The sequence below is a fragment of the Carassius gibelio genome, chromosome A21, assembly GCF_023724105.1.
Source record: "Carassius gibelio isolate Cgi1373 ecotype wild population from Czech Republic chromosome A21, carGib1.2-hapl.c, whole genome shotgun sequence".
NCBI lineage: Eukaryota > Metazoa > Chordata > Actinopteri > Cypriniformes > Cyprinidae > Carassius > Carassius gibelio.
Window position 1 is genome coordinate 22,240,050 of NC_068391.1, and position 18,948 is coordinate 22,258,997.

Here is an 18,948-nt window from a genome sequence, read left to right on the forward strand (position 1 = left end):
CCCTTTCATTTGGTCACTTTCGACGTCACGTCAGTGACAGATGAATTGGGAATCCCTACCAAAGAGCCATGGATGCTGGCCCTTCCATTGTCCTGTGTGAGCCTTCAGCACCCGTTTTTGGTGTAGGCCAGGGCTCACAGCAAGAAGGCCAGTCACTGTTGTCGTAGCTATACCCACTCAGTGAGATTGGACAACACTGGGAAAAAGCCCAACACCTCCCCAAACGAGGTTTCGGAAATACTTACAAATATGAACAACCGTTTAGGTGCATATGGAAGGATTAGAGGTGATTGTAACCCTCTTGGGAAATAGTCTGCTGGGGAAACATGGGCTCTGAGACTATAACGTTTACTTTACACATAAGGGATCCATTTAGGTATCTACATATGGAACCCAGCCCTCTACTGGTTCTCATGAAATTATCGCGTTAGGTATTGGCGCCGGATGTTCCACCACGTCTGGCTACCGAGGGGATGGAAAAGCTCAACAGCTTCTACAGTACGGTTTCTCTGGAGTGGTTTTAGCAAGCCGACACTAAACCGAGGCCTCTCGTGGTTCTACCCAATTGAGGTGTGAACAAAGGAGGATACCGATTCGACACGAAGGCTATATAATCTAGTTAACATGTTGGGGGTTGCCCAGTCTGCAGCTCTTCAAATGTCTGTCAGAAGGCACCCAGGAGAATGCAACACTTCTAGTAGGGTGAGCTCTCATCCTGAATGGGAAGGGCACACCTTGTGACTGATAAGCCAGGGTGATGGCATCCACTATCCAGTTAGCCATTCTTTGCTTTGAGATGGCATTCCTCTTCTATCAGACTCCATAACAAACAAAGGGCTGTTCTGAACTCCTAAAGCTTTGTGTCCTGTCCACGTACAACCTTAAAGCGCGGACTGGAAAAAGCAAAGCAAGGGCTGGGTCTGCCTCCTCCGGGGGCAGTGCTTGCAGGTTCACTACCTGATCCCTGAAGGGAGTAGTACGAACCTTGGGCACATAGCCGGGCTGTGCCCTCAGGATTACCTGGTAGTCAGCCGGCCCAAACTCTAAAAACCCACCCTCTTGATGGAGGCCAATGGAATCAGAAGCAGAATCTTCTTTGAAAGAAACTTCAACTCAACTGATTGCAAAGACTCAAATGGGACGCGCTGTAGTGCTTCAAGCACCAGAGACAGGTCCCAAGAAGGTATAGAGGGAGGTAGGGGAGGGTTAAACCTTCTTGTCCCCCTAAGGAACCTGATTAACAGGTCATGCTTCCCTGCACGGGGTCATGGTTGACAGAAATAGCAGTGACGTAATATTTAAGGGAGGAGAGAGATAGCCTTTGCTTCAACCCTTTTGGCAAGAAGGAGAGCATGACTCTGATCGGACATCTTCAGGGGTCCTCTCAATGAGAGGAACACCACTTGACAAACAGGTTCCACTTCAAGCTGTAAGCGTGTCTCATAAAAGGTTATTGCGCCTGAAGAGATGGTGACCACTATCTCTTGGGGTAGGTCACCTAGAACCTCTGCGTCCCATCCAGGGACCAGATATGAAGTTTCCAGAGGTCTGGATGTAGGTGTCCCATCTCTGAGTCAGTAGATACTTCCTCAGTGGAATCTGCCAGGAAGGGGCTGTCATGAGGAGCTGCTCTTCATCCTCCGTGACTTTGCACAGTGACTGTGCGAGAAAGCTCAATAGGGGACCTGTTATTCCTGGAGAGGAAACGGGTCTACTTGAGCGACTCCGAAACAACTCCAAATCAGCTGGACCATCCAGGGATGGAGTCTCTCCACTCTTCAGGAAGCGCAGCTCATGACAGCCTGTCAGCTGCATTGGTGTACTGGCCCGGGATGTGAATGGCACAAAGTGACTCTCGACTGTGTCGCTGAAGAGGCTGGTTAGGGACACAGGGGCATAAAAGAACTGAACTTTGTCTGTGTCCCTCATGTCAGCCAGACACAGCCGGAGATGACATTCTGAGACCACAAGCATGGACATTGCATGACCCAGAGAATACACCGTGACCTCGTGAGGTCATTTGTGGGTCAGAGTTCTTTCATAGCTCCCAGATCATGACCACCCTCATGCAGGTTCTTCAGTGACTGTGCCTGGTGGACCTGCAGTAACACAATGGCATGTAAGGCGGAGGCAGCCTCTCCACAGGCTGCATAAGCACTACCAGTCAGACCAGATGACTGCATACAGGCCAGGGCAACTGCATCGCTGACGACCACTCCACCAGGGAGATCTCCATATGCCCTTTGGCTGCTTCACCATCGAGGGTGATGAGGGCCGATTTCTGGTAGTACAAATTACCATCCAAGACCTGGTGAGCTCCTCATGAACCTCCAGGAAGAATGGCACCAGAGTGGGGCACTAAGAACCAGTGCAGACCACCCTGAGAATCCTAGAGGGCTCAGGGTGCGGTGGAGGTTTCCACCTGAGCCCTAACTTCATGGGAAAGCATATCAGTCATCTCTGGATCTGATTCAGGCCCTGCTGCCATCCCGGAGGGTGGCTGCACAGCTGAATCTTCCTTCCCAAAGAGCTCCGGTTCACCCGCTGATGAACACAGGAGAGATGGCTGCTGCAACACTACAGGGGGCTTGTGCAGCCTGTAGTTTGCACCCACTCTACGAAGGTCGACCAACCTGCTATAGTGCCGTACCACCCACACAGAAAAGGTCCTTTGAGCACGCTGACTTGTTCATTCAAACGAAGGCTTGGCAGGAGCAAAACAATAACACTGCTCAGTTCCTCAGGGAAAAGTTGAGTATGTGGTGCATCTGCTTCCTATTTATACTCGCACTGCGATCAACGGCAACTGAATGCAATCATCACATGCCAATTTACACTTCGGGTAGATTGGTCTCTCTAGCAAAATTTCCAAATTTGTTTGTCATAGATGTGACATTGAAAGTGACCGAATGGGAACCATATCTCAGTGATAGTAAAATGACACTGATTGACAACCTAAGAAAAGAGTGGCTGAGATATTCTTCAAATATTCACCACAAAAGAAAAAAAAAATCTTATGTTTTTTGAAATGTCCGAAGGGTGAATAATGACAAAAAAAATATTTTGAAGGAACTTTTCCTTTCTTGCAGGTATATCTCATTATAATTAAATAACAATAAGAATAATAAACAAGAAGAACAAAGAAAATAATTTCTTCTTGTTACATCACTCCTTTGCCTCAGAAAAGATCCTTATATAACATGTTTGTCTTATTGTCTGCCACAGAAATCGACATTACATGCTGGGATACAGACCCTGTGATGGAAGATGATGAATAGGAGTGACTGAGGGAAAAAGAGGCGACACCTCTATGTAAAACTTATTTTACAACAGTTTCAGAAGTCTTGCATCAAAATATTTTAGATAAAAAAACAACAACAAAAACAATGTTAGCCACAGAAGAAAAGGACTCAGGTTATTGTTAAAGATGCCAGTGGGGATGACTGCTCTTGGTTCATGTATGTGTGTGTTTATTATTTATTTTGATCTTTTTTTTTCTATGCAGAGTATAGCACAGTGTGTCTCTAGCGCTCACCTGTGTTGTATCGATCCCTGTGCCTAACAGGTGTGTGTAGTAGCAAATTAGACCATTCTGTTTTAGTTTCTATATCCTTTATCAAAACAACTCCCTATAATCTTAGTTGGTTAGTTGAATCATGTGTTTGAGTGTTATGCTTTGATGACTCAATCGATCAGGGATGGTCGAACCCTCACCTTCATAGAAGCAAAGGCATGTCAGAACTTGATTTTAGCTTCAGTTAAGTGAATTGTACTTAGCAATTGGAAGGGGGTTTATATGTGGTTATGAAAAATGTTGTGTTGTGCCAATTATTTTGAGTATGACGTGTAAGTTTTACAGCCTTTTAGGACTTTAGCTCCAGGTGGCATATGTATATTTTGGCTACATATGAGACAGTGTACATAAACAGCAGTTTTTTGTTGGAAAAACTGCAATAGATCTTTGATTTGTTGAGAAATTTAGGCAATAACAGTTCTAGTGGACTCCATTGGGAATTGTTATATATATATATATATATATTCTGTAGTGAGTGTGTGTATTATTATTGGAAAGGCTCAGGCCTGAAACATACTCTACGTAAGTATGAAAATGGTGATGCAAATACAAATGTGAAGTCCTGCTGTACAGTAGATATTAGTAGCAGCCTTAATGTGTTGTTCCAAGAACACTAGTTAAAGATGATAAATAAAATCATTTTGTTTTTGGCAGAATAAAGTGAGTTTTTGGAATGATATGAGGGTGAATAAATGACAACAGAATTTTCCTTTTTGGGGGAAGTAAACCTTTGAGAAGCCAAAATAAATACTTTCAAATTTAATATTATTCAAGTATTTCACTATAAACATAGGCAGTTATCTAACTTGCTTACAAAGACTCAAACTGTAACTCCATTATGACATTTTTGTCTTACAAAAGTTGGTTAATGCTAATGGTAGCTATAGCGCCCGATTGGCACTGCTGAGAATGCAATGCTTAGCATCTTGTTATGAATTGCATACTTTTAACACATTCTAGCAAACTGCGATTAGTGAAATAAAAGCATTTGTGTTCATGTACTTGCGTAGAGTATCGTTTCGACCTAAATATTTTTGTGGATGTAATTTTGAACCTTTTAAAATAGATTTATAATCCAAGGGAAGGAAATAATTTCTAATTGCAGATTTCAAGCCACGGTAACCCCTATTATTGAAATATAATATTATTATGACCTTATAATCTTTTTTAGGTTGTTGCTAGTTTAAAAAAAATCCTAGAATTCCTTCACAGTATGTGACCATAGCATGTCCAGAAATTTGTAAAGACATTTTTATTTTAAGATATTTTAGATTTACTCGGGTCTGTTGTGATCGCGATCAAAACCCTACAGCTTAGTGATATCCGGTTCACGAAGGAATCACTCGATGTAACCGGATCTTCTTGAACCAGTTCACCAAATTTAACTGAATAGTTTGAAACGGTTTGTGTCTCCAATTAGCATTAATCCACAAATGACTTAAGCTGTTAATTTGTTTAATGTGGCTGACACTCCCTCTCAGTTAAAACAAACTAATATCCCAGAGTAATTCATTTACTCAAACAGTAAACTGACTGAACTGCTGTGAAGAGAGAACTGAAGATGAACGCCAAGCTGAGCCAGATAACGAACAAAAGATTGACTCGTTCTTGAGTCAAGAACCGTTTCTGTCGGATTCGTCCGATTCGAGAACCGAGGAGCTGATGATACTGCACGTGTGATATTCAGTGTGAAGCAGACTGACACACAGTGCGTCTGAACTGAACCGGTTCTTTTGGTGATTGATTCTGAACTTATTCTGTGCTAACGTTATAAGCGCGGGTAAACCGCAGGCTTGAATCAAGGGCAATCATCGGTAATGACGTCATTACGTCAAGCGCAAAAGAACCGGTGAACCATTTTATTCAACCGGTTTATTGAATCGAACTGTCCGAAAGAACTGGTTCACGGAAAAGAACCAAACTTCCCATCACTTACCGGTGATCCAAAAAACGATGCAACCGGTTCTTGACTTGAGAACGAGTCAATCTTTCGTTCGTTATCTGGCTCGGCTCGGTGTTTATCTTCAGTTCTCTCTTCACAGCAGTTCAGTCAAGTGTACTGTTTGAGTAAATGAATTACTCCGGGATATTGGTTTGTTTTAAATCAGAGGGAGTGTCAGCCACATTAAAAAAGTTAACAGCTTACATCATATGTGGATTAATGCTTATTGATGAAGCGAACCATTTCAAACGATTCAGTTAGATTTGGTGAACTGGTTCAAGAAGATCTGGTTACATCAAGTGATTCGATCGTTTTGAACTCACAAAAAAAACCCCGGAAGAGTAGACGATGCTGAATGCTATTTTTGGACCAAAATGTATTTTCGATGCTTCAAAAAATTCTAACTGACCCTGTCTGAACTGATGTCACTTGGACTACTTTGATGATGTTTTTATTACCTTTCTGGACATGGACAGTATACCGTACATACGTTTTCAATGGAGGGACAGAAAGCTCACAGACTAAATATAAAATATCTTAAACTGTGTTCCGAAGATGAACGAGGTCTTAGGGGTTTGGAATGACATGAGGGTAATTCATTAATGACATAATTTTCATTTTTGGGTGAACTATCCCTTTAACTGCTAAGTTATCACCAACCACTGTCTCAGCCGTGACTAACCCCGGTCACCTCATACTTCTAGTCATAGTGTTAAGCGGCTTCATAACATCTTGGTTTTACAAAGGATACCTTGAGAGGTAAAGAAAGCAATAAGACTAAACCAATAGTATTGTTCTGTAAATAGCTTAAATTTTGTGCTCATGTTAAATGTACTACAATCACTAACATGTATTGGTTCACCACCATTGAAAAACAGGGGTTGGTGTACATTTGGATAGGGGTTTTGATGTTTCTTTAGTGAGAGAAATAAGGTTGCTCAGTATGAAACCTAATAGGATGTAACCCGCATCTTTAACAGTAACTTAGCCCCTTTTGAAATGACTTCCATGTATTTACGTTCACCCTCCTACCTCCTTAGTGGTGATTATTATTATCTTTCTCCCTCAAACTACTAGGAGACTACTACTACCACTACTATTACTATTAATACTACTGTTCTACTACAGTCATTTCTTCTTCGCCCCTGAAGCAATGCTTAGCGACTCCCGGAAGTAATTTTTTATTAATTTTTTCTATCTCTTCCTTTTCCGTCCGCTTCTCACATGCTGTTTTTGAAACAAGCACAATATCTTTTGTGACATGCTGTGTGCTTATGTATGTTAATAAAATACTTTCAAATCCTTCAGCAAACATGTTTACTTTTATGTTTTTCTACATGCAACAAAATGAACACACAGAACTGTTGAAACACTTGTCTTAACTTTAGACTTTGTACCTCAGTTTTATTGATCAGATATCAGGAATTCACTGGCCCTGTTTGTATATTGTGAATATTTTTAGAAAACAAACCAAAAATCCTCAAAACTTTCATATGAGCATGAAAATATATAGCAGCTATGAATTAGTAAAGCCTGTGTACACAAGCACACACGTTGCATGCTACATGATCCCTGCATGAAACTCATTCACGGTTTGCCATTCAAAGTTCATGTTCACAGAGAAAGAAAATGTGCTCTGGAGAATTTGGAGTCTAAATTCGGTGTCAAATGGGAATAAAATTTAGTTTAAATTAAGAATCTTACCAGATCGAAAGAAATGTATGCACAAAACCCCCTTTGATTGATAGATCACAAACGGGGAACATCTGATACATAATATGTCTTGTATATGCTAATTTGCATATCACAATCCACTTATCATATCAGTGATGGTACTGCTCATTTCATCTGTGCAAAAAGATTCACATAGTTTTTCTATGGTCACTTAGCAAAACATTGCTGGCAGAGAGAAAACAGTTTACATCTCTGTCTTTAGCTTCTGTTGTGATATAACTGAAAATATAAAAACATAAAGGGTAAAAGCAGATACAATTATTTTAAACAACTGTACTCACCCCAGACAATCAACCGTTTCCTATAGATTCATTTTACAGTGCAAGTATTTTGGGGGCAGTGTTTTTGAAATGAGAGTTAGGTGCAGTAAATTTAATTGATTGTCTCAATTCAATATTTTGTTCTGTGCAAAAAAATTAAAATAATAATGTATATATATATTCAATTTGGAAAACAGTGTCTCAATAATGCAAAATGATAGTTAAAGGCAGTTCATCATTGAATTCAGTTATGTCATATCTGTTCAGTTTAAATAGTGTCTGTGCATTTATTTGCAATCAAGTTAATGATATCGCTGTAGATGAAGTGACCCCAACTAAGCAAGTCAGAGGCGACGGCGGCAAGGAACCGAAACTCCATTGGTGACAGAATGGAGAAAAAAACCTTGGGGAAACCAGGCTCAGTTGGGGGGACAGTTCTCCTCTGACCAGACTAAACCAGTAGTTCAATTCCAGGCTGCAGCAAAGTCAGATTGTGCAGAAGAATCATCTGTTTCCTGTGGTCTTGTCCTGGTGGTCCTCTGAGACGAGGTCTTTACAGGGGATCTGTATCTGGGGCTCTAGTTGTCCTGGACTCCGCTGTCTTTCAGGGCAGTAGAGGTCCTTTCTAGGTGCTGATCCACCATCATGTCTGGATACGTACTGGATCCGGGTGACTGCAGTGACCCTCGGATCTGGATACAGACTAGATCTGGTGGCCACGGTGACCTCGGAACAAGAGAGAAACCGACAAATATTAGCGTAGATGCCGTTCTTCTAATGATGTAGCAAGTACATAGGGTGTTATGTGAAGTGTTTCCGGTTCCGGTTTACCTAATTAATGCAGCCTAAAAATCCTTTAACGGATTTGGATATTAAAAGCATATTAGTATGTTATGTGTAAGCCAGGTTAAAGAGACGGGTCTTTAATCTAAATTTAAACTGCAAGAGTGTGTCTGCCTCCCGAACAATGTTAGGTAGGTTATTCCAGAGTTTAGGCGCCAAATAGGAAAAGGATCTGCCGCCCGCAGTTGATTTTTATTATAGGTATTATCAAATTGCCTGAGTTTTGAGAACGTAGCGGACGTAGAGGAGTATAATGTAAAAGGAGCTCATTCAAATACTGAGGTGCTAAACCATTCAGGGCTTTATAAGTAATAAGCAATATTTTAAAATCTATACGATGTTTGATAGGGGGCCAGTGCAGAGATGACAGGAACGGGCTAATATGGTCATAATTCCTGGTTCTAGTAAGAACTCTTGCTGCTGTATTTTGGACTAGCTGTAGTTTGTTTACTAAGCGTGCAGAACAATCACCCAATAAAGCATTACAATAATCTAACCTTGAAGTCATAAATGCATGGATTAACATTTCTGCATTTGACATTGAGAGCATAGGCCGTAATTTAGATATATTTTTGAGATGGAAAAATGCAGTTTTACAAATGCTAGAAACATGGCTTTCTAAGGAAAGATTGCGATCAAATAGCACACCTAGGTTCCTAACTGATGACGAAGAATTGACAGAGCAACCATCAAGTCTTAGACAGTGTTCTAGGTTATTACAAGCAGAGTTTTTAGGTCCTATAATTAACACCTCTGTTTTTTCTGAATTTAGCAGTAAGAAATTACTCGTCATCCATTTTTTTATATCGACTATGCATTCCATTAGTTTTTAAAATTGGTGTGTTTCACCTGGCCGCGAAGAAATATAGAGCTGAGTATCATCAGCATAACAGTGAAAGCTAACACCATGTTTCCTGATGATATCTCCCAAGGGTAACATATAAAGCGTGAAGAGTAGCGGCCCTATTACTGAGCCTTGAGGTACTCCATACTGCACTTGTGATCGATATGATACATCTTGATTCACTGCTACGAACTGATGGCGGTCATAAAAGTACGATTTAAACCATGCTAATGCACTTCCACTGATGCCAACAAAGTGTTCAAGTCTATGCAAAAGAATGCTGTGGTCAATTGTGTCAAACGCAGCACTAAGATCCAATAAAATTAATAGAGAGATACACCCACGATCAGATGATAAGAGCAGATCATTTGTAACTCTAAGGAGAGCAGTCTCAGTACTATGATACGGTCTAAATCCTGACTGGAAATCCTCACATATACCATTTTTCTCTAAGAAGGAATATAATTGTGAGCATACCACCTTTTCTAGTATTTTGGACAGAAAAGGGAGATTCGAGATTGGTCTATAATTAACTAGTTCTTTAGTTCTTTTCCATTGTGAGTGTTTATCTCAGAAAGTGTTCTGTAGGTCTATTTTTGCGGACTTGTACTGCTGTACTTCGACCCAAAAGGGGAAAGGCTGTGGGCAAACCATAGTGTTGATCATAGTGGAGTCCCCGCAAGCCAATGTCTGTGTGAGTCCGGCCTTTACTAGGCATGGTGGAGATGGCAGAGGCCTGAGGCTCAACTGGCAGGTTGTTGTGGTTAAGGTCCATGGTGGACAGGAGGTGCTCCAGTGAGTCCCAGCGCCTGGCCGAAGGTAGGCATATTAGGGAGGAGTAGTCACGTTCAGGAAACATGGTCACAGGGGCCATCTTGCTGGTCTCAGACTCCTGATGCTCCCTAGAGGGCCTGGATGCAGGTTTGGTGTTAGTTCCATCTCTGGGGTCAGCCAGAACCTCACTGTAAGGGGGTGGTGGATCCTCCATCAATACAGCCTCTTCGTAGCAAGGAGGTTTTCCAAAGACATCTGTGTCTGTTGAGAAAAAACAACCAATTCAGCAAAGAACAGGAAGTACAACAGACACTGAAAGCTGCACCAAGTAGGGTTTTAGTGGCAAAGTCCTTCACTTCATTTACATTATAAAAACTTTTGCCTCATGAGCCCAAGATATTGTAGCCCTTTTTTTTTTCAAGTCAGACCAGATATCATGAAACATATGTAATCACACAGCTTATCAAATGGTAAATGGACTGCATTTATATAGCGCTTTCAACAGACCACATGGCCATCCAAAGCACTTTACAAATTGCCTCACATTCACCCATTCATTCATACATTGATGGCAATGTCAGCCATGCAAGGCGCCATCAAGCTCGTTGGGAGCAGCTTAGGTGTCTTGCTCAAGGACACCTTGACACTTGGTCAGGTGGAGCCGGGGATTGAACCACCAACCTTCCGGTTTGTAGACAACCTACATGAACCACTGAGCCACTGCCACCCCATCAGATAATAATAATAATAAAAAAAACAAAAAAAAAAAAACAAAAAAAAAACATGTATTTAACATGTATTACTGCATGTAATCAGAGGACATTAAACAACATAAATGAGAACCCTGTACATTTTTATTAGGTGAGGGTTGAAGAACTGAAGCTTTTATCATTTTCCCCAAGGTGACTTCTCACTCCTAGATGAAAGCTAGAATAGATTTTCTCCTATAGAGGAAGTCATAAACCAGCATATTGAGGTCAGAGAAAAGAATGTGTTTGGCTGTGACTAGGCAATGTCCCCCAATAAGATGATAGGGTGTTCTGGGAAGATAGCACATTGCTATGCTGTTGATAGGTAATTTTAGGTGGTTTCTAGGGTGTTGAGAAAGGGTGTGCTGGGGTTGTCAAAAAAGCCTATAAAGGTGGAATACATTTTTGTCAAGTGTTAGAGTTTGGACGCATCAATGCTATGTACCAAAAGTCAAAGTCAATCTGCAGATTTTGGTCAATCATAGTTGACAGAATTCACACAAAATTATGTGTATTATGGGCACAGACTCTGATTTTTTAGCTTTAGACTATGATTCCTTGTAGTCAGAAATCAAACACTGTAATATAATATCAAACATGTTTGATATTATCAAACATGTTTGATATTATGAGTCAATTTTAGAACAATGAGTCAATTTTAGAACACATTGTTTTCATTTGTCACGTGTCTCCAAGCAGCAAGGCACATTTCTATAAGAGTTGTGTTCAGAACGACTTGAAAGTCTGGTAGTGTGTGATCCTCAGTTCTTTAGTGTATGATGCCCAGGTGTATTTATGTATTTATTTATTTTTGTAGCCATTTGCTGCAATCCTTCCTGCAAACCATTTGCTGCAATCCTGTAATGCTCATGATAAATAAGAAGAGCCTATAAGCTAAGTCAGCTTAGAGTTTGATGCGTAGTGTTCTTGAATATGTTCAGATTTTTTTTCAGTTCTGCAGTGCATTCTAGCCTTTTTATTCTTAATCGTATTTTGATTCCTTGATATGGCCATCCATACATTCTTCAAACCACTTGTAGGGTCAGGAGTAGATATGGCCAGGCCAAAAATATAAACTTAACCCAATCCCTACTACCCCTAAACCTAACCCTACCCATAAATTATTCCCAAAATCAGTGGGAAATGATAGCTGATTAACAAGAGTCTAAGCACCTAACTCTGGTTGTAAGCCTAAAACAGATATTTTCTGAAAAGTTATATCTCAATTCTGACTGGTTGATTGGAATGTTGTTCCAGGATGTTGATCCAGGAACATGTTGTACTTGGTGAAATCATGCTTGCCATCTGCCAAAGCATATGATTAGACTGGCTCTAAATGCTGCTAGTTCAGTGCTGTACTCTTCTGCCTACACAACAATCACACAAGACTCACTGTTACCGTGTTATACATGAAAGAATGCAGCTTGGACTGCCCTCAGTGTTTGAGGTGTTTTGAGTGGTACAGTACATCTCAAGATGATGATCATTGTTGCTTAAAAAACAACATGCTTAATTAATAAAGGTAATAAAGTGGAAGCATCCTGTGCTTTGTTATTGGATTATGCTGATAGCTATATGAAATATGATAAATTTAAACTGAACTGGAAAGTTTGTCAAGTTCGTTTTGACGAGTTTAAAAAGCCTTTAAGTTTGAAGCATGTAAAGACAGTATGTGAATGCTTAAAGATTTAGCTTATAGCATTATCATTAAAGTGGAAGTCTGTAGGAATTTTAATCAGGTTACTGTATGTCTGATTAAGAAGAGACATATATAAGGTGTGTTTCCATTACCCTTCAAATTGTGCAAATTGAAATTGCGAATTTAAAATACACCTAATGGTATATTTTAACAAAGTTTTTTTTAATGCAGTTTCATAACAAGGTTCGGGAGGAGCACGTCAGATACTTACCCTAATTAGCACAGGTGGAGCCACTTAAGATAATCAACCTTAGGGTATAAATACAGCTGAATCAGCCTACCTGTCTCCATTGATGGTTTGTCAGGCTTTTCCGGCCGAGGCGCAGTTTAAGGCCGCCTCCTCTAACGGCGCAAACTGTGCGTCGTAATCAATAGATTTTCAGGTGAAGACGCTAAATACAGATTTGCGGCTAGAAAGTAGTGCGGGAGCTGCGTGGAGTTCCGATCACATACGTATACGGAAATTTCAGATCCAATTTGAGCCTCGGATGCGCTCAAATATTTTATCTTCTGCGACTAAACCGTATGCGAACGCCCAACCGGACGTGATGTATTCTAATCAGATCTATTGGTGCAAGGTCAGAATTACCAATATTTTGTTAACTTTAACATTATTCTTCAAACACAATTTATGTAAAATGGTGGTTTATAATAATTATGGGAGAAATAATTATTAAACCATTATTTACTTGATTAGCCCCATAAAACCTACTGTTTTATTTTGGGGGTCATCTGATTTGTGACGATGTATTCATACATTACATTCATTAAAATTATTAATTAACAGTTGCTGCACGACCAGTTTGAAAGTTCTGCACAACTGCCTAGAGGGAGAAATGTGACAATCGTGTCCAAATGTCGTGTGCCGTCAAAAATGACGATGCCATTTTTTACCACGAAGCGAAGGCATTTTTTCCAGAGTCGTCATCCACACTGAAATTTCCAAAGATATTATCTGCCTTACCGTGCATGTTTAAACCTCACACAGACATAAGTTTCATGCAATTATTCTGGCAGGACCAATTATTTAGGGACATATTTCACCATTTAATGGCGTGATCGCTTAGAATTTATCTAATACACCATTACCCTTGTTTTGCTGCAGGACAGCAAATGTGGGTAAAATTCTGTTGTCTTTCTAAGACTATAATATGAAAAGCATGCAATTAAATATCTTTAGAAACTGCTTGGAAGTGAATAACACATAACTGCAATTAATGTTATTGCCATAATCATGTCTATTGGTATGTTTTACAAGACTAAATTATATTCATTGTTTTCAGAAGCCTCTGTTTCCACAGTCTATACTACCATGTGAAACCAATGTTCCAAATTTATCCGTTTTGGAGGCTGTTTAAAAAGCCAGGAAGGCCAAAACAAGAGGAATGATGCTTTTCCAACTGGAACATACTAATGTGGACAAAGGCTTAATGAATTGTCAAATTAGGCAACCAATCGCTAAGCTGGCAACACAGTAGGCTACGCATTCATTTTTAGGTTGCCCCATCAATTGTTACTAACCCGTCTACTCTTCCCACAGCCAAGGAGGGGGAAAATGGGCCTAGTGGTTAGAGCGTTTTACCCCTAACCCTAGGGTCGTGGGTTCGAATCTCGGGCTGGCAATACCATGACTGAGGTGTCCTTGAGCAAGGCACCGAACCCCCAACTGCTCTCCGGGCGTTTTATTATCATTATTAGGCGGCCTACTATAATTCAGCTACCAAACTGCTCCATTATTCCATTTCATTTGAGCCTGTAGGCGGTGAAGAAGTCTCAATCCACAAACATACATCGTCTGCAGATACAAGGTATTTCATTGCAATTTAACAGGTAATCTGGAATGCTCAATATTTTAAACAAGCCTCACTAACTAAGTTTAATGCCACAGTTATGTTAGAATGTATCTCATTCTTTTGTTTCTGTGGCGTTGTGTCGGTCTCATCATGAGGCGCATGGTCCGGAGAGCGTATGACCAATGCATCAGTTTCAACTAAACCTTACTCCAAATATATTTACCTGTTTTGAATACTATATTTAACATGTTAATTTACGTCCATATTAGGGTTTAATTGTTGAACTTTAAATGTAATCCTCTATTGTTTCACCATTGACCGATTTCCAGATCATTTAGATCGATAACTTCCGTGTGCAGATGCGGCAAATTTTTCACAAGACAAGCGAGATGACAGTAGTAGCCAATTACATGAACTAGCTGTTTTAAATATAATAATTTAATATTTAAAGGGGGGGTGAAATGCTATTTCATGCATACTGAGTTTTTCTGTTCCAAAAATACTCCTTCCGGTTTGTCACAAGTTTCGGAAAGTTTTTTTCGAGTATGGCTCTGTGTGACGTTAGATGGAGCGGAATTTCCTCATATGGGTCCTAAGGGCACGTCTGCCGGAAGAGCGTGTGCTCCCGTATGACAGAGCACTGAGAGGCTGAGCACAGACAATCACTGATCAGAGCGAGAGCGTCGCGAAATGTCACAAAAGGAGTGTGTTTTTGGTTGCCAGGGCAAGACAACCCTGCACAGATTACTAAAGAAAAAACAGCATTAAGGGACCAGTGGACGGAGTTTATTTTTACAGAGCATCAACGGAGTTGTGCAAGTGTTTGTGTTTGTTCCCTGCATTTCGAAGATGCTTGTTTTACAAACAAGGCCCAGTTTGACGACGGATTTGCGTATCGTTTATTTCTTAAGGATGGTGCAATCCCAACGAAAAAGGGTCACAATCGTGCGTTGGAACCGCAAGCGGTGAGTAAAACTGCTTAAAATATCTCTGCCTCCTTGTTAGTGCATCAGCCTCCCATGCCGGAGACCCGGGTTTGAGCCCCGCTCGGAGCGAGTCGTTGCTGCTGCTGCTCTCGTTCAGTTTCAGCCTCGGGATCTGATTCTGGATCATAAATAAACGGCTGAATCTGACTGTTAGCCATGGTTTGTTTTGGATGATGTTTTTTTCCTCAAGGTAATGACACAGTTTCCAAACGCTCTCAACGCAAAAGCCTACTGGCGCTTGTGATTCTTTAGCTCCGCCCACACGTCACGCCTCCAGTCGGTCGTGTTTTTCCGGGAAAAATTGGTACAGACTATCTTTCTCTTATGAATATAACAAAACTAAAGACTTTTTGGAGTTACGAAGGAGGCAGTACTACTCTATAGGTACTCAAGATTAACAGCTTACCCGTTCGATGCCTTGAGTATTGAGCTCCCATTGGACGTCGGCGAGTGTCTCACGGCCACCTAACTTTTCATTCCTGTATGACGGGTGACATTACTCGCTGTACGACAAGAGTCTCCACCTCCCGCCAAACTCTGTCCAAATCTTTTCCCCCCGCCTGGTGAGGCTTACCCGTTCGATGTTCTGAGTCCTGATCTCCCGTCGGATGCTGCGGGTTTTCCTCTTCCCGCTCCCCGGCCGGCTGCTGCGGGTTTTCCTCTTCTCGCTCCCCGGCCGGCGAGGCTTACCCGTCTGATGCCGTTGAGTATTGTGCTCGTGTCAGAGTGCTCCCGGTTGGGTTTTCTTTTCTTGCTGCCCACAAACAGGTCTTATCCATCTGATGCCGTGAGTATTGATCTTCCGTCGGGTGTTGCAAGAGCCCTCTTTGTCGGCGGTCCAAAGCCTGTTTATCTGCTCAACCGAGAGGACTTACACGTCCGTCGTAATGAGTCTTAATCTCCAGTCGGAGGCTTCATGGGTCCTCTCGGTCAGGTATCTGCCCTGGTTGCCCACTGACTAGCAGGGGCTCATTCCGGTCGAGACAACTCGGGCCCTCCTGGTCGGGCAATCCAATTATGTCGCTCCTCCGCTATTGGCCGGTGGGGCTCATCCGTTCCAATGCAGTGAGGTGCTCTGGTTGTGCAACGGCTTGAGCCCCCCCGACCGGGCGCCCTAAATCACATAGTCTGACACAAGCAGCCGGTGGTGCCTATTTCTCCAATAGGTAAAGTTGCAATCACTGGAGTACATAGGCCCTTCCAACCTGCTTTTTAAAAATATCAGTCCCTCCTTTCCGCTATTACTTTTTGGGGGGTACTCTAGGTTCGGGCCATTCCCGAGCTCGGAGCCCCTTCCCCGGACAGCACGCCAAATATGCACTATAATACTTCAGCTTATTATATGTAAGTATGAACTCGTTAATTATTTTTTTTAAACTCTTCATACATGGCCGCTCTCCAGTATAAGGGGCTTTCCCTACCATTAATGCTTAGACAATTTACACTGCACACATCTGCACAAAGAGTGACTTTGATATGGCCACTGAAGCTGATTGTGGCCACTCGAGTCAATGCTTTTGTTTATTCCAACCATGCCATGCAAATGTAATAACAAATTTATTTTCACAGATTTATAATTAAGAGACATTACACTAAGAACTACATATGAAAACTGGAAAAGTCCCAGTGAAACGGTATTTACAACTAAACTAAGTTGTCATAACAAAGGTCTAGTCCTTTTTGAGTTTACCAATATTCTGCTACAAGTTTATTTTGCTAATAGACTTAATAGGTCTAAAAACCATTAACCTCAAATATTGATTTCATGAAAATTTTAGGGCATGGTTCATTAAAATTGTTCTTTTGAGCCATATCTTCTGAATATGTGGTTGTACAAATGTATAAACTTCTTAATTATAATAGTCCCTACATCTCTAATTACACACAAACATTTTGTGTTTAAACATCCTACCTTCTGGGACAGTCCAGTTTGCTTGAGGGAGAGTGTGTGTTACAGGCAGCTGTGGAGACATCATTTGAATTGGTGGGCAGAACTGAGGAGGCTCCCTGGGAAGATAACCAATTCCAGTGCACTCCAGAGGCTCCATCTCCAGTGCTCGAAGGCACTGTTCCCTCAGCCTCTCTTGATGCTGGTGCTTCAACTTGCGCTGGGCAAAGCTGCAAAAGCAGCAAAGCATGACAAAGAGAGCCCAGATCAGCCAGAAACCAGCAAAGCATGCCAAAAACTTATAGGTACCCTGTGACATTATCATGATTATGACTTTGATAAGGTTTGGGCCCTCCAGGATCAAGTGGGAAGATTTAAAGTCTTGTGTGGACCTGATGATTATGTCATGGAGTTCACTGACCAAGTCTCATATTTCTACAATTACCATATTTCTACAAATCATATAGTTTAAAACCACTAAGAGTCTATCCAAGCATTTGCTGAGCTGATTTTCTCGAAGTTAATCAACTGAAAGGTTTCCCACTAAATGGAGGTCAGATTTCACTTGAAGCATGTTCCATGAAAATGTCCCATATATCGCAAACGTGAAAATGAAGAGGTACATTCTGAAGGTCTGCCAGAGCCTCTTTTACAATAAGAAATGAGTATCTGCAGATGCTCTTTTTCTGACAGCAGGTTACAACGAAGCAATGCTAAAGTATCACAGTGTCTGGGTCTCCTCCTGTGTTGTGATCCTCCACTGAGCAGATCAGGGCTCTTCAGAACTCCTGAGGACATCAGCATTCATGCTGCTCAACAAAGGGAGAGAACATAGAAAGGGGCAACCATCATAAGTTATGTACTTGTAATTTTTTCAAAACACAGACCTTTAATATTTCACGCACAATGACCCATTTCCTAATTAACCTCAGCATAACTCTCATAATGACTTTAGTGGGGTAAGTAACAATTTTGCACATCTGTTCTTTCAAATAGATGCAGAATATCGTGCTAACACACTTTCATCAGTTCTTGGCAATTCTTCATTTTCCCTCTCAGGTCTGGCTGGTTCGAAATTACAGGGCTGTGGGCCATCATACATGTTGGCTCTTGCCACCTCTTCCTCATCCGTCAGTCGCTATAGTTCTGATGCTGCGTTCTAGGGAGGTTTTTGAGCTCGTAATCGCTATTTCATAACATGACTAATGACTTTGTACCGTTCCAGGCAAGTTACGCCAAACTTTCTGAGGGAAAGGAATTGTAGCTAGATTATTTATTTTATTGCAACGTTACATTGACCTAAAATCGTTTTTTCAACGTGTACCACTTGCATAAACACTGCATCCATAGGCAGTATTATTCGTAGGGGCTGCCATCGTTGTTTCACGTGCTGTGTGACGTCAGAACTGGGAACTCGGAGTACATCAATCTAGTACGAGTTCACGGGTGGGAAGTCACGGGTTTGACTACCGTTCCAGTGCACTTTCACGGGTTTAAGGTTGGAAAAACACGGGTTACGGGTTGCCTGGAACACGGCATCATACTAGGCTGAGGCTAACTTTCCTCCACTTCTCCCCAACGTGACGTCATCACCAAGTTGCGTAAAAAAAAAAAAAGGTTAATACGAAAAACGTAAAAAAACTGGTCTTTAAGACCATTTTTGAGACATTTTAAAAATGATATACTTATCTTGAGTGATTTATGTACCCATTAGTCGAAAGTGGTGGTTAACTTGCAACATGGCTTTTAAACTGTGTTCCGAAGATAAACGGAGGTCTCACTGGTTTGGAACGACATGAGGGTGAATTATTTATTACATAATTTTGATTATTGGGTGAACTAACCATTTAATCATTGTGAAG

General features: G+C 41.3%; 2 protein-coding genes across 9 annotated transcripts in view; one reads left to right on the forward strand and one right to left on the reverse strand.

Annotated features, from left to right (window-relative positions):
- Nucleotides 1-4,234, forward strand: part of LOC127941425 (drebrin) — a 76,303-nt gene extending 72,069 nt beyond the window's left edge. For all 8 annotated transcript variants that reach the window (XM_052536439.1, XM_052536442.1, XM_052536444.1 and 5 more), the window contains one exon: nucleotides 3,226-4,234. In XM_052536439.1, the coding sequence (XP_052392399.1) occupies nucleotides 3,226-3,278 (53 nt within the window). In that variant the 3' untranslated portion in view covers nucleotides 3,279-4,234. The remainder of the gene's footprint in view (nucleotides 1-3,225) is intronic.
- A 2,720-nt stretch (nucleotides 4,235-6,954) lies between these two features.
- On the reverse strand, nucleotides 6,955-17,825 carry LOC127941385 (proline-rich protein 7-like). Its single transcript, XM_052536388.1, has 2 exons — nucleotides 17,111-17,825; nucleotides 6,955-10,232 (listed from the first exon to the last, which is right to left on the reverse strand). The coding sequence occupies exons 1-2, from the start codon at nucleotides 17,409-17,411 to the stop codon at nucleotides 9,763-9,765; spliced, it is 771 nt and encodes a 256-aa protein (XP_052392348.1). The 5' UTR covers nucleotides 17,412-17,825; the 3' UTR covers nucleotides 6,955-9,762.
- Between the last annotated feature and the right edge of the window lie 1,123 nt (nucleotides 17,826-18,948).